The sequence below is a fragment of the Lissotriton helveticus genome, chromosome 10 (genome assembly GCF_964261635.1).
Source record: "Lissotriton helveticus chromosome 10, aLisHel1.1, whole genome shotgun sequence".
Taxonomy (NCBI): Eukaryota; Metazoa; Chordata; class Amphibia; order Caudata; family Salamandridae; genus Lissotriton; species Lissotriton helveticus.
The window spans coordinates 997,099,821-997,114,824 of record NC_136071.1 but is presented as its reverse complement, the minus strand read 5'-3'; the positions used below and the strand labels follow the sequence as shown (position 1 = coordinate 997,114,824).

Genomic DNA, 15,004 nt, shown 5'->3' with positions numbered 1-15,004 from the left:
GTGACGTGCAGCTCTAATAAATTGCAGGTTACGGTGATCCGTATAGACCGTGACCTGATGGATCGCCCCCAACAACCAATGCCGCCACTCCAAGATGGCGTCTCGTATTGCCAGAAGCTCTTTTTCGGCAATGGTGTAATGTACCTCCGCCGGGCTGAGTTTTCGAGACATGTAGGCGATAGGGTGTAGGATTCCGGTCTTTTCCTGCCTTTGTGAGAGAACCGCCCCCAACGCAACTTCAGACGCGTCTGCTTCCACGATAAACGGCAATTCGGGGTTGGCGTGGGTCAAGATCGGGGCACTGACGAAGGCTTCTTTCAAGTTATCGAACGCCTGCTGCGTCTCGTCATTCCAAAGAAACAGGACATTCTTTCTTGTCAGACGTGTTAAAGGTGTCACTAGGGCAGAAAATCCACCAATAAACCGTCTATAAAAGTTAGCAAATCCTAGGAGACACTGGATATCTTTAACTGTACGCGGACGGGGCCAGTCCTTTATGGCCTTGACTTTCCTCTCAGCCATTACCTGGCCTGAAGGCGTAAGCATCACTCCCAAGAATTCGACGGTGGTCATGTGAAACTCGCATTTCGTGATTTTACAGTACAGATGGTGTTTCATCGGTGCTTCCAGCACTCTGCTCACGTGTCCTTGGTGTTCGTTCGTGGTGTTGGAATATACCAAGATGTCGTCGATGTAGACGACTACAAAGAGATCTAGGAACTCTCGTAATACCTCATTCAAAAAATACTGGAACGCGGCTGGGGCGTTACACAACCCGAAGGGCATCACTAGATATTCAAAAAACCCATACCGCGTCTTGAATGCCGTTTTCCATTCATCACCCCTTTTAATGTGAACCAGGTGGTATGCCCCTCGCAGGTCCAGCTTGGTGTAAATTGTGGCTGTTCTGACTTGTTCTAATAAAACCGGAATCAGGGGCAATGGGTATTGATTCTTGATCGTGATGGTGTTTAGGGCGCGGTAGTCGATGCAGCACCTTTTGTCGCCATTGGCCTTTGGAATAAAGAACATCGGCGACGAGGCTGGTGATCTGGAAGGGCGAATGTACCCAAGAGCCAAGTACTTATCCAAATATGCTCTCAAGTATTCGGTTTCCGGCACCGTAAGAGCGTATAGTCTGCCATTTGGCACGACCGCTCCCGGAACGAGATCGATCCGACAATCGAAGGCTCTGTGAGGCGGAAGAGCCTCCGCCTGTTCTTCACTGAATACTGAAGAGAAGGCAGAATAACACGACGGAAGGGTTACTTCTTTTTCAGCTGCTGTGGCAATGTCATATACTCTGGCTAGGGTTTGGGATGGACTCTCAGCAGTCACCAAACAATGCTCTTTGCAATACTCCGAGACGAAATTGATCGTCCTCGATGTCCAATGGATGTATGGTTCATGTTTTTGAAGCCATGGAAGCCCCAATATGATGCCATACTGGGGTGCTTGTATGATGTTGAATGTAATAGTTTCCTGGTGCATATTATTGCATATACACCGATATTCTGGGGTGTGGTATTTAATGGGTCCTGCAATCAGTTCGCTACCGTCTACAGCATATACTGGTTCCGGGTGGTCTTTACTATGAGTGGTATCCCCAACCTTTTTGCTTCAGTATAATCCATAAAACACCCGGTGGCTCCGGAGTCCACCATGGCCTTGACTTCCTTTTCTCCGGTCTCCATCACCAGTGACATGGACAGAAATACATGACTCCGTTCTTGATCGCAACAAGGCGTAACAGAAGGGATGATAGTTCTGCTTGAGGGTTCCCCTCCTTCCACTCTCAAGCATTGGAGTTTTCCGACCTCTTCTCTAGGGTTCCGGCTGCGACTTGACTGGTCCTAAACCTTCCAGGTTTTGGTTTCACTGGACACTCTCGTAGGTAGTGTCCCTTCTTCCCGCAATACAAACAGAGGCCATTCTTTCTGCGATGCTCTTTTTCGCTGAAAGACAAGGAAGCCCGGACAGCTCCTATTTCCATTGCATCTTGTGCTGAAGTAGGTTTCTCGCCACCTCCTCCTCGCTCATGAACCACCACTACCGGTTCTTTCTTTCGTAGTTCGCATTTGCGCTCCCTGATTCTGTGGTCCAGACGGAGCGCTAGTTCTATAAGCGCAGAACAAGTACGTGGTTGCGGGTCTATGTGCGCAACGACGTCTTTCATCTCGTCATTCAGTCCTTGGTAGAATAAGGCGGATTGTTTGACCTCAGGCCAGTCTGTTTCGGCTACCAAGCGACGGAAATTGTTCAAATAAGACACCAAATCCATTGTGCCTTGTTTAAGTACTAATAACGCACGGTCTGCTGAGAATGTTTCCGCTCTACGGTCGAATGTTTTTTCGAATTCTATCCTGAATTCATCCCAATCGTATAACAAGGGATCGTCTCTTCTTACTACGGGGACCGCCCATTGCGCTGCCTCCCCACCAAGATATGAAATCAAAAATGCCACCCTGGCCTGATTTGTTGAAAACATTTTTGGTTTGCACATGAAATGTAGGAGGATTTGTGTCATGAAAACCTGCACCTTCTTGTTGTCCCCGTAAAACCTCTCAGGGGAAGCCAGCGGTATTTGTGTGGGCATTTCTACGACCAAGGAAGGGGGGGAAGTGGAACTGGCCCCTGCGTCAAACGGGTTCCCCTGCATCCTATCCATGCGAGCTCGCAGTTGAGCGTTTTCTGTTCTGGAAGCAGCGACCTCTCTATTGGAGGCAGCCAGTTCCGTCTGAACTAAAGCCAAGGCCGCCAAAACATCGTCAAGTGAGGCCATTCTCCGTCAACACAGCCAAGAGGAGGACAGTTTTCGTGGGCTGATAATTCTGTCAGGCTCTGCCACAATTCTCCTCGGGGCTGTGATGAGAGACCTATCCCTACACACACGCAACCACCCCGCGGCCCGGTATATATCACAGACCAACAGGAGGATTCCGCGAGCGCAGGGAAGGAAGGGAACAGCGGGGAGGGAGATCTGAAACGAGAAAGACAAGGTGTTTAGAATCACACCCCTCCCTCTCTACTCTACAACTCTGAATCGCGATCCCTGTAGACCACCTCCCTTCTTACCCAAACCTATTCATACCTGAAAAGGAAAATAACTTGAGCTGTATACAGGAGAGGGAGGTAAGGGTCCTCTCTGTGGCAGCAATCAGCTAAACAAAGGAACAAGAGTAAACATAAGATTAGATATCCTTTTTACCGCTTTCATAAGCTTCTTACAGCTCCTCAAATACCACTTTCTGACAGTGTTCTGCTTTGCGCCACCTCTTCTGTGTACTCAGGCACCCCCCCTTTGTTTATTCCTCTCCTGCACCGTGAAGAAAGCACAAAAAGGTTGCAGGCAACAAATAATAAATGATATGTTGAAGGTTCTCAGCACCTTCTTTCCCAGCCTTCCAAAACAAACGATAAAGTGTCTTTAAAGAAAAGTTTGCACACCGCAACTCGGAGTCATAAGGGCACTCTTCCTTGAATACTAATATGTTCCCACTCGAGTGAGACCTGAAGAGTAAGTTCAATACCCAAGTTGCAAGTATCCGACTTGCTTTTACAGAGTTCGTTATTGTTTGCTCCAAAACACAAGAGTCTCCTCCCCTGTAGGAGAACGCAGCCCCTATTCTCTGCAGCAGGGGAAAACCTTCACAAATAGAGCCAGGACTCACAGGGTTCTGACATACACAGCCGTGTATGCCAATCAAACAAGGACGCAGCGCCGTTCCGCTTGTCTCGGGGTCCAGCCGGCATACACACGAACAAGCTACTCACTGTGGCTCCGTCGATACTTCCTCCTTCCACCTCGACTCACACACGGGAAAAATTATCGGCACCATTCGTCTCCCGTTCCTGGTTTAAATTCCGGGGTTGTGCCGCTGACGTCCTGCGCCACGTGACCATGGCCATCTGGGAATTGTAGTTCCGATAGCAGTGGTGCTAAGTTCTACGCATTGCGCGGCCGGGGATCACCAAATACCACGCATTGCGCGGACAGCGGCCCACAAAGGTCCCAGTCTTGACAAAATGAACTTCTGAAGGTCTTTAAGATTCATTCAGATTTGATTAGCTTCAAAGTCAATAGACCTTTGGATGACAACTCCATTCAGGGGAATGGTTGCCCATTAACTAGTAGCTCTGTATTTTTCCTTATTAAAGCATGCAAGTGTACAAAGTCATTAATTCGTACTGATATATGTTAGAACTGTCAGCCTTACGGTGGGGTTTCCTCAAATGTTTTGCCTTCTCCACTCCTGTTTTTGCTGAAGTCATTTTGTTGGCCTTATGATTCTGTACAATTTAACACTGCTGGGCAGTGCTTAAGTGCTTGGGCTTACTCACTAAAACATGGGAAAATCACCCTACACCTAATTGGCATATTTAATTCACATATAAATCCTCTGTAGCCCCTTAAAATATTCCTCAGGCCTGTCACTGCTGCTTGTGTGCCTCTTTAAACTACCAATTTGACTTGGCAAGAAAAATGTGGTGCCAAGCCTAAAACTTCATTTTTGATACATATACACCACCGCTAGGGTAGGCACTAGACATCCCATAAGGCAGGGTGCATTGTTTTTGAAAAAGGTAGACATGTGCATACTTTTAAGTTTTGCATGCCCTAGTAGTAAAAAAGTCAAATATATGTTTTTCACTACTGTGAGTCCTATCTCTCCCATCGGATAACATTGTGTTACCTTATTACATTTAATAAGTAATAATGTTTGATAAGAAGAAGTTGGAAATATCCTGTTTGTTACTTACTGAACTGTACTTTAAAAACGTCTTTGATAGTAAAGTTAGATTTTAAATCTCAATTCTGAAAATGCCAATTTTTGAAAGTTTAAAACCAACAAGGTGATGGATGGAATGCTTGAAATAATCTCAGCCATTGACAGTCGCTTAAGTGGCATCCCAATCCATGATTTTTCACCCCCCAGGCCACCTCAGTTTGGACCCAGCCAAAATAAAATCAGCCTTGATTCTGTTTCTCATGGGAACAGTCCAGCCTGAACTGCCAGGAGGAAAGGTCCTCCCTGAACCAGAACAGAAACAATCCAGGACTGGTTTCACCCACATGGTTCCAGTGGTGCAGTGAGCCTGGGACCCATGTCTGAGCATATCTTCACACTTAGGGCATCTATTGGAAAAACATGGTGATGGGTAGAATGCTTTAATCAATCTCGGCCACTGGCAATTGCTCAGGCTGCATCCCATTCCACCATTTTTCACCCCATACCACCTCAATTTGGACTCGGTCATATGCAGATAAGTCTTGACTTCGCTCATTGTAGGAGCAGTCCAGCTCGAAATGCCCGACCAGGTCCTTCCTGAACCGGTACACAAGCTACCCACTTTGGACATCAAATGCAAAACCAACAAGGTGATAGATGAAATGCTTGAATTATTCTTAGCCACTTGAGCTGCATCTCAGTCCATCTTCCAGGCCCACTTAACTAAGCGGACTTCTAGGAAGCAGTGCAAGAAGGTGATCTGGACAGATGTCTGCCAGAAAGTCTTTTACACCCACAGCGAGGCCATGATTACAGCACCTGTACTGAATGCCCCTGACAGGGTGTTGTATCCGGATGCGGCTGGAGTCACACAGCGTTTTCGAAGGATAGAATTTAGCTGACAAACATAATATCTTAAGAGCCTGATGAGAGACTGCTCTAAGAATATATTCTGTCCTGTGCTACTGGAGATTACCACATTTGGTTCAAGATCCTTAACAGAATTGACGGGGAAATTTGTTTTTTTCTGATGCAGAATCGTTTTTGAGTGCCCTCAAAAAATACACTCATACGCCTTTGGAAAGTGATTTCTATCTAACCTCGTCATTGATAGACTTGAGGTGATCTACTAGATAAGTTTTGGCTGGTGGAGCACATCATTGACTGGTGGCCCATCGATTTGAAGTGCTTTCTGCTACCGCTTAGGTCCCCCTGTCCGCCCCAGTCCTGATGAAGACCCATAGCTGAGGTGCTAATCTACCCACCAATGCGCCAGGGTCGAAACGTCGACATCCTTCCATCCCCTCTTCTGAAAACCTGAATCTCCCCCCCCCCTTTTTTCCCCTTACTTAAAGATAATGTTTTTGAATTAGTTTTTGTTGGGTCAGGTTTCTGTTATAAGGAATTGTACCTTATTCCTTTAATGTGAATTATTAAATCTTCCTTCTATTTATCTTTCCTTTCACACAAGCACTTTTTTCCTGCACCTTGCTACTGCGCCTGGCAGTTCTTTCATTGATGTATGTATAAAGTTTTTTAAGAAATTGTAAATATTCAAATAAATGTAGATGTTCGGCATGAGCATCTCTTGGAACATTTGAATGGGTACATTGTATATATATGCATAGACAAGAACATTTCGCTCTCTTTTTGCTCAGGATTAATTCCAATATACTAATAGCTGTCAAATAATTGATTCATTTTGAGTATTAATTATAAGTCTAGGACCATTTTCATGTTTACCTTCACGCTACACCGGCAACCTCCAGTGACTCTCTCCCTGCTCCTCGCAGCCCCCTCCGGCATAAACAGGACCTTTGCCATGGAGTTTGAAAAGGTAAACTTCAGCCTGCTTAACGTGGTGACTAAATGACCTGCGTTCCATCGTGGTCAGCCTGATTTTGGGGCTTTGGGTTAGCATGACCAGATGACCACTGTTGCCACTTTCTGGTGCTATTTTTACCTAAAATCTTAAAAAATCATAACTCCAGTTGGTTCAACTGATGGGATTTTGGGCATTTCTGTCTTGTTTTTTTTATTAGGTCTTGTTTTATTTTTCTCAACTTGTGTGGGGTCTTTTTGTGGTCGGTTTTCATTGTGTTACTGTTTGAAGTGTTGCACAAATGCTTTACACATTACCTCTGAGTTAACCCTGACTGCTCTGAGCCAAGCTACCCTAGGGTTGGGAACAGGTTAATTTATGGTTTGCTTGAGACTTCAACCCGAGAAAAATGTAAGGGTTTTCAGTCACCTCTCTTCGTCTATTGGTCTGTTGTTGAGTACTTCACAGTTTGCTCCTGCCCAGTACATCATATGGGGCAGCGGGTCAACCTACTTAACCTACTTAAACCACTTGTTAACGTCACTTTGAGTGGCTGCATTTTGCTTTCTCACACGGAGCACACTTACAAACAAACTAGTTCCATTCAGTGCCAGTGTTTTTACTGTATAATTACTTTAGTGTCATTTTGTGTTTAGAGACTGGTGTGATAGAAGGATGCTACTGATGCACATTCCATCTTTTTCAGATTCTATCTGCTGCCAATGATGTTCTTTTCTGACTGCTGCTATTTCACATCATAACATATTGTAACAATTTTAAACTGTTCCTTCTTTCTTTTTTCTTTCTTCCATGCTCTTTCTTAATTTCTTTCTTTTTTCTTTCACTACTCCTTTCATTCTTGCATTCTTTCATTCTTGTTTGTTTCTCTCATTCCTTCTCTTGCCTTCACTTTTTCTTTCTTTCTTTCTTTCTTTCTTTCTTTCTTTCTTTCTTTCTTTCTCTCGCTTTCCTTCTTTCTTTCTTTCTTTCTTCTTTCTTTTTTCTTTTACTCTCTTTCTTTTCCTTTTTTCTTTTTCTTTCTTCTGTTCTTTCGTATTTTGTTTATTTCTTTCATTCTTGCCTTCTTTCCAGATTCTTTTTTCTTTCCTTCTTTCTTTCATTTGCTATTTTCGTCTCTTTTCTTCTTTCTTTTTCGTAATGTATTTTTCTCAATCTTGTTCTCTTTCCCTTCTCTTTCTTTCTTGTTTTTGTCATTTCTTTCCTTTTTTTACTGCAGTCCATGCCAGAATGAATGACTTTTTAAGTATTTAGCACCATTGAGTACAATGGTAATGGGATGTTTGTTTTAGACCCCAAAAATGTTTTTGCCTGAAGCATTTTTTTTTTTTTTAGATTTATGAGGGCCTGACATTTTCCCAAACAATAAAGTTTTGCAAAAACCGTGGCAAAACAAAAGAAGAATTGCCAAGTAGGCTAGCAGCCAACTCCAGACTTATTGGCTTTTCTGTTCTAGTAATGTTGGTCCATGGGTGACCAATGCCCTTTTTCACACATTTCTCTGCAATTACTTGGGGGTATGCAGTTTCACCTAGTTAAACACGTTGACGATATACATTGAAAGCAAGCAGGACGATCAGAGACATGGAAAATATGAAGCTATCTGGTCATCTAACCTACTGAGATCAGTTAACGGGGGTCCTTGAAGCCACTGTTGTCCACACCCCTAAGGTAGCTCCTTCTAAGTGGGATTAATGATTAGGTTTTGAATAACCTAAGTGATACGGCCACTGCGCTCGCTCTAATCATAGACTTGTGTTAAAGTTTGGTCCAATATATTGGAATCATTTGTAATCATTTCAATGACTAACTAGTTTCATATCATACAGGAGTTGTTCAATCACTGTTTGATTTTTTTTAGAAAAATCACAGGTTTTTTTTTTTTTAGAAAAAAGAGAAACAACATCTTTTAACTTGCGCCCCTCCACTCACCACAATCTCACTGGTGATGGTTTTCACATGGTCACGTTTGGAGCACTAATAGAATGTTTATCATTATTATCCTTTGATGTTTCCTTCAATGAAACGATATACCTATTTAAGACTGGCAGTGCTCTGATAAACTAACCTTCCAAAGATAAAACCACACAAGGATAAACACATTTTTTATGTTGATTTCGTAACTATATATGCAATAGATTGATGTGTATTGTATACATGTGAATGAAAAGTAAATAGAGGGAAAGGCATTTTTCTTGTATACATCTTTTTTTCTCCAGACCCAACTGCATCTTGCAAGTTGCCCCCAGGCAGTTGCAGAACCTTTAATCAACGACCCATGTATGCTCGATTTGACTGCAGCTCACCGGGTCTGCAACAATGCTACAGAGGTCTCTTCCAGATGTGCGCATCCCTTGAGATGAGTTTGGATTTTTTTTTATAATCTGGTCTTCTATGTCACGGGATTTATCCTCCATCTTTGGGGTATGGGTTTAGGGCGAGTACTTAAATTCCGAAGCAAAAGTGCTGCACTCTTTACACAGTAATGTAAGTATTTCGATTTTAATAGATTTTCAAAGTAGGAGATTTGAATCAATGGGATTAGGAAGGATTGGGCAGGGCTCACAATAAATGCCTGTCTGAAAAAAGAGCATTTTACCTATTACCCTTGACCTCTACTGGGGGTATGCGTCAAAGCAAACAAAACTCACTGCTGTGATCGGACGGGCTGTGGTGTAGGATTGCATGCTTGTTTATGGGTTAAAGTCCGCCATTTTTACAGAGCATCTTTTGCCGCAAGTGGCTATTAGTGCTAAGTGGACAATGCAGCACATCAAATGTCCATTACGTTTTAGTGAGACATATGAACCATTATAAATTATAAAAGAATGACAAAACAGATCACATTCATAAATATGTAATAATTTGTCTTTGTTGATAAGTGCATATATTAATAAAACAGAACGAGCCAGAACGAGAAGTTGTGCAGTATGTGGAAACACCAGAAAAGTTCAAATGTGCACACTGTGCGTTCCACGGACTCCATTGACAATTTTGAATGCATACTTTCATGCCATCAAGGTCCCTGCAACTCATAAAATGCCCAGTGGAATTTCCTGTGAGACATTGTAGAACATGTATGTCATGGCCATGCTAACGGGGGTTACACGGGTTGTTCTTTCACTTTGTGAGCTGCCAGTCCAAACGGAAAACCCTCCATTGCGTCCTGTCAGATGTTCCTATAATAATAAAAATGTCTGAATTTGACGCCCTGCTCTTTGTGTGGAAGTTGCATGAAGCAGGAAATTCAGTATTAACTGGGCATACCTCCTGCAGCCCTGACTTCCGGCCACCTGGAGTGCGCGTGCGCTCCTTCCTACCTGGGAGCTGTCCCATTGAAGGACAGGAGTCACAGTGGCGCCCACTGTGTATTGCATTCTGCTGAGCTGGAGGCTTGCTATTCCCTGCAGACTCCATGTCTCAGCAGAAAGCACTTTCACTGCAGTGCCGGTAAGGGATATTTATAGGACACACTACAGTGTTCTCCCTTAGGCCTAATAAATACATCCAGTACGGGGAAGCTGCGAGTCGGCAACGCTGATTCATCGTCCTGACTTCGGGACCTTGTAAACCAAGCTCAACAAGGTAAGGACAGTTGATCAAGGCGCTAGAAAGGCATTCTCCTCTGTATCTCTAGATTAACGACGGCTCCTTTCTCTAGATCACTTGTTTATGCATTCAGCGCACGGATGGATCACCAACGTTATAATCTACCCAAAGCAATGTTAAACGTCCACACGAAGTTGCTCTAAAACAAAGTAAAACACCGAAGATTTGTTTAACGTTTGTTCATGACTCATTCTGGAATTGAGGACATGACTCAGTTGTAAGCAGATGGTTCGTGTCTACTTAGAGCTCAATATTTTTGGAGGAAGTGCGAAATCAGAAGAGGAAACATGTAGTAGAGTTTGTTTCACTGTAGGCGTGGTTAAGTGGTGTACATTCCACTAGTGGATTCTCATGAGAAGTAAACACTTCTTCCAAAAATCAGTGGATTTTCTGTTAGTACTCAACGCCACAAAAGGCCATTAGATCTGGTCTAAAGAGGTTGAGCAGCAGAAATGTAATTTACCAGTGTGGCGGTTGTTTCTCTTAGATGCATTTTCAGTTTCCCCCATGATGAAAGAGGCTTCCCTGACAAAGTATCTTCATGAGAGGAGCCATTTTTGATTTGGGGTATTTTTGTAAGCAATTCCATCAATGCCCGTGTTGGAGGGAGAAACGTCCAACATAAGTCTGGGTAACGGGAAAGTGAATGTGCCCATATAGTTTCAAAATTGTTTCTGCTTCATTTCAACTAGATATTCTATAAAATACTGCTGTGTGAAGCCAATCTCATTTGCACCACAGTCAGAAGTGGCACAATTAGGTCTTTTGTTTTGCGTATTACCCACTGCTGCTTTTATAATGTGCCAGTGCTTACTCTGGGCAAAAATAAATGCAGGAACACACGTCTTTGTTGGGTGCTTACCGCTGGCACTGCCGAATGCACGGTGTAGCTGACTATTAAGGCTGCTAGACTTGATTCCATCATATTCCACTTTCTTGCACTATCCTCCACTTGCAGTCTCTTTACCTCACTTGTGTACATTCCACACTATCGCCATTTGTCACTATTTGTCTATCCTTCTTTTCCCTCTTTGTTCTCCCTTTCCCTCTCATGTCCTGGGCCAAGGTCTAATACTGAAAAAATAGTATTGATCCCTAAAAATGAGTGACCCTGCCCACCAACTGCGACCACTGGCACACATTAAGCCCTGCAAACTGGTCATTCTGCTACATTCACATTTTTTCGGCATGCTGCAGGGTAAGGGGGTAGCATTTAAAGCTGCATGGGCTGCAAATGACCCAACCATGCAAGTCCTCTTAACTCCATCCTAGAGAGTAGGGCTGTTCTCAGCATGATATTTCCCAGGCCCCCCAAAATGATTTCCAGTGCCATCACCTGTAACCAGAGGCAGACATGAAGCACTGATGCAGCTTACCCTTCAGAAACTCCATTTCTAACATTCACTAAACACACCCTGATTTGGGAAATCAGGATTTCAGACAACAAGACTGACCTTCCAAATGAAGTTGGCCAAAATGGGGCCCAGATGACCAAAGCCTTTGGGGCCAGACCAAAAGTGGAAGTCGGAATTTTAAGTATTCTGAAAATCAGTAAGATGTGTAAATCTCCTGGATTCCCCACAGTCTATAATTTACTGGTGTGATCCATTCATTCGTAAATGTATGAGGTTGAAACATCTGCTGCTGCTAAATAAGGCAGGACAACTGCCACTGACAGTAGAAATACAGAGCATTTGACATTGTTTGAATCATGTGTTTGCCTTGCAAAATGCCAGAAAGCCCAGATGTGCTGAGAAAGTAACGACATGAAAAATAACTATATAGGATAGTTTTCTGAGTTTATATTTTAGTATAAGCAATATAAGCAACTATTTCTGCAAGACATTATTACTCTAGCGTTGTTCAAGGGGCTCAATGTATAAAGCACTTTATGGTCACAAAGCATACAAATCACACATTATCAGGGATTGCTAATGCAAAATTACTTTTCTTAATACACAAAAGCCCTTTAGCAAGTCAGAACATTCTGAGTGGCTTATGCAATGGCTGTTGTGATCATTTCTGAAACGCAAAAATGAGGGGGCATGAAAGAGGCATCTTCCTCCTATTTGTGATTTGGAAAGGAATGTATTAGTGGTTTGTTAGTGGGGATTCACAAAGGGGAATCCCTTAGTGAATCATGTCAGACTCTCCACTGCAGGTCCACTGTAGAGGCCCACTGCCTGCTCCCTCTGATATCTACGAAAAGGGAAACATATTTTTTTTTTTTAAAGCAACACCTGTACCCTTAATGAACATAGGCCACTTTTAAAGAAATGTTTCCTGTTTGAGAAAACAAATGCAAGGATGAAGGTTAGTTGTTCTCATGCCAGATCACCCTGCAACAGTTTTCCAGTCCAGTTTACTCACAGTCCACCCTCATACTGCCCCCTGCCTGTGCCCCCCCTGCTCGTTTATTCCTCTGTTTTGTCTTTCTGCTCCTTTTTCTACCCTCAGTTTTGACTTTTCTGCTTTTTCTCTGCCCTCTGGTTTGTCTTTTCTGCTAGCTTTACTGCCCTCTGTTTTGCGCTCTTCTGCTCTGTTTTGCCTTTTCTGCTCATTTTCTCCCTCTGTTTTGTCTTTGCTGCTCATTTTTCTACCCTTTGTTTTGCCATCTTCTGTTCTGTTTTTGCCCTTTCTGCTGGTTTTTCTGCCCTCCGTTTTGCCGTTTCTGCACGCTTTTCTGTCCTCTGTTTTGTTTCTCTGCCCTTTGTTTGGCCTGTTCTGCCCTCTGTTTGGCCTGTTCTGCCCTCTGTTTTGCCCTCTCCTGCTCTGTTTTGCCTTGCTACTCATTTTCTGCCCTCTGTTTTGACTTGTCTGCTCATTTTCTGCCCTCTGTTTTGCCTTTCCTGCTCACTTGTTTCCTGCCCGCTGTGTTGCCTTCTTCTACTCGTTTCTTCCCTCTTCCCGCCGTTTCCTCAAGGCCTGGCTTTCCAATGGAGACCTTACACTCCACCACCCAAATACTCCCAGGGGTGTCAGTCCCACACTCTTCAAATGCTGATTGATTGTCCCCTGCAGCCTGAATCCCTCTATTCACATTGGGTTTCAAATTGTAAGCAGCCTAGCTAATATTCATTAGGTAGGCTGTTTTGTGACCCTCTGTGAATAGAAACTTTGCGATGTGGCCTATAAGTAAATAGGTTGCATCACAAATGATATTTTCCTTCACAGACCACACGTCCCTGATTGGAATAGGAATGCTACATGGGTTCCAAGATGCTGTATCCTCCTACCAATGATGGCAACAGACAGTTCGAGTCTAAGGTAAAATTAACAGATGGGTAGTTCTTGCCCCGCTTCAACCCTCTGTGACCCCCCCATGGCTGCATGCAGATTTGAAAAGCAGAAACCAGTCCCAAAGATTTATGGTACATGCTTTGCTCAGTGCTTAAATTGTAAAAAAAAAAAAAAAGCTAGAGTTCAAAAGCCTAAGGGTTTTCTTAAAAGCATTCCACAGGTTCTACTGCATATTGATGGAGTGGGAGGGACCCAACAAAGATAGCCACGTCCTAATTCTACTGCATGCCTTTTATTCCACCCTACACTTCCTGTCTCTGCATTTCTCTCTTACATGTTCTTTCACATCCCTTCTTTCTCTTTCTGTCTCTCTTTTTCTATATTTTTCTTCCTCCTTTATACTCATTTTCCGTCTTTATCTCTCTTGGTCTAGGTCAAAGTCTGAAGATGAAGAATGCGTCCCAGTTCAAAAAAATGAGTGTCGTTATCACATATGCAACCCTGTCACAAATTAAGCACTCGGCACGTATTTGAAAATCTAAGCCAGTCTTCAATTACTGCTGCACCTGGTGTAAGATAATGCACCGAAAGATGGTAAACATCAATATCTGGCAGAATGAAAGATTAATAAATACCCCGCCAACTACTATAGGGGACATGCCCTGACCACGGTTTGAGAGTGCCAATGCATATTTCATAAACATATTTTGCTCGAGGACGCGTTTGCACGTCTGACTGAAATAAAGTTAGACTTAAGAAACCACACATTAAAAGAATGTAAGCTGTGAAAGAGCATTGGATTCACATGCACACAGGAGGCACCCGTCCCAAGCAGGGCATGCAGTTTGGAACCTCGGGGACTGCCCGGAGCGGTATTTCGAACTACACAATGGCACACTGTCAAGAGTTAAAACAAAATAATGAAATGGAGAACGTACACACAGCCCGCTCCATACCGGAGAGGAGTCTCCCAGCTGAGGCTTCAGCTCCGACCGCACCTTGATGAAGGTGACCGCCCCCACGGCCACGCTGGACACCCCCAGCCCTATCTCCAGCACCGAGAGCGCCAGGAGACTGCCGATGACCTGGCCGCTGGTGCACATCCTCCCGTGGGCATCATCCCTCTCAGTTCCGGCAAAAGAAACCAAACACGCCTCGCAGGTTGCGTCTTCTGTCTTCAGCCCTCAGCTGTAAAGTTTTATTTCTTTGTCAGCGGCAGAGCGTACTAAAAGGCGAGTTGATTGCAGAATATCTGAGTTTCGGTGTATGCTCCAATAGCTTATTTTGTTGCAGCACGCTCACCGTTATTTTAATGAGTGGCCGGTGCCCTCGCTGGAAGCCTCACCGTGTGCCTGAGCTAGGCAGAGTTTGTCTGCCGCTGTCCAAGTGCTGATGTCATTCCAGCGCGCGCCAGGCCTGAGCAGGGCGGGTGACTTCAATTCAGCAGCAGCATCTGCTGGCCCGGAGGCTAGAGCCGACAGGATACTGGTCCCCACGTAAGCTCGAGAGGGTGTTCGTGGAAGCCCGCAGGCAACCGCGTGGAAAGCACCCGCACGATCCAGTGGCACTCGTGATTTGTTCAGAA

General features: G+C 44.1%; 1 protein-coding gene across 1 annotated transcript in view; it reads right to left on the bottom strand.

Annotated features, from left to right (window-relative positions):
- TMEM196 (transmembrane protein 196) overlaps positions 1–14,794 on the bottom strand; it is a 413,699-nt gene extending 398,905 nt beyond the window's left edge. Inside the window, exon 1 of the mRNA XM_078664414.1 lies at positions 14,358–14,794. Coding sequence (XP_078520540.1) covers positions 14,358–14,522 — 165 coding nt within the window. The 5' untranslated portion in view covers positions 14,523–14,794. The remainder of the gene's footprint in view (positions 1–14,357) is intronic.
- Positions 14,795–15,004: the final 210 nt, after the last annotated feature.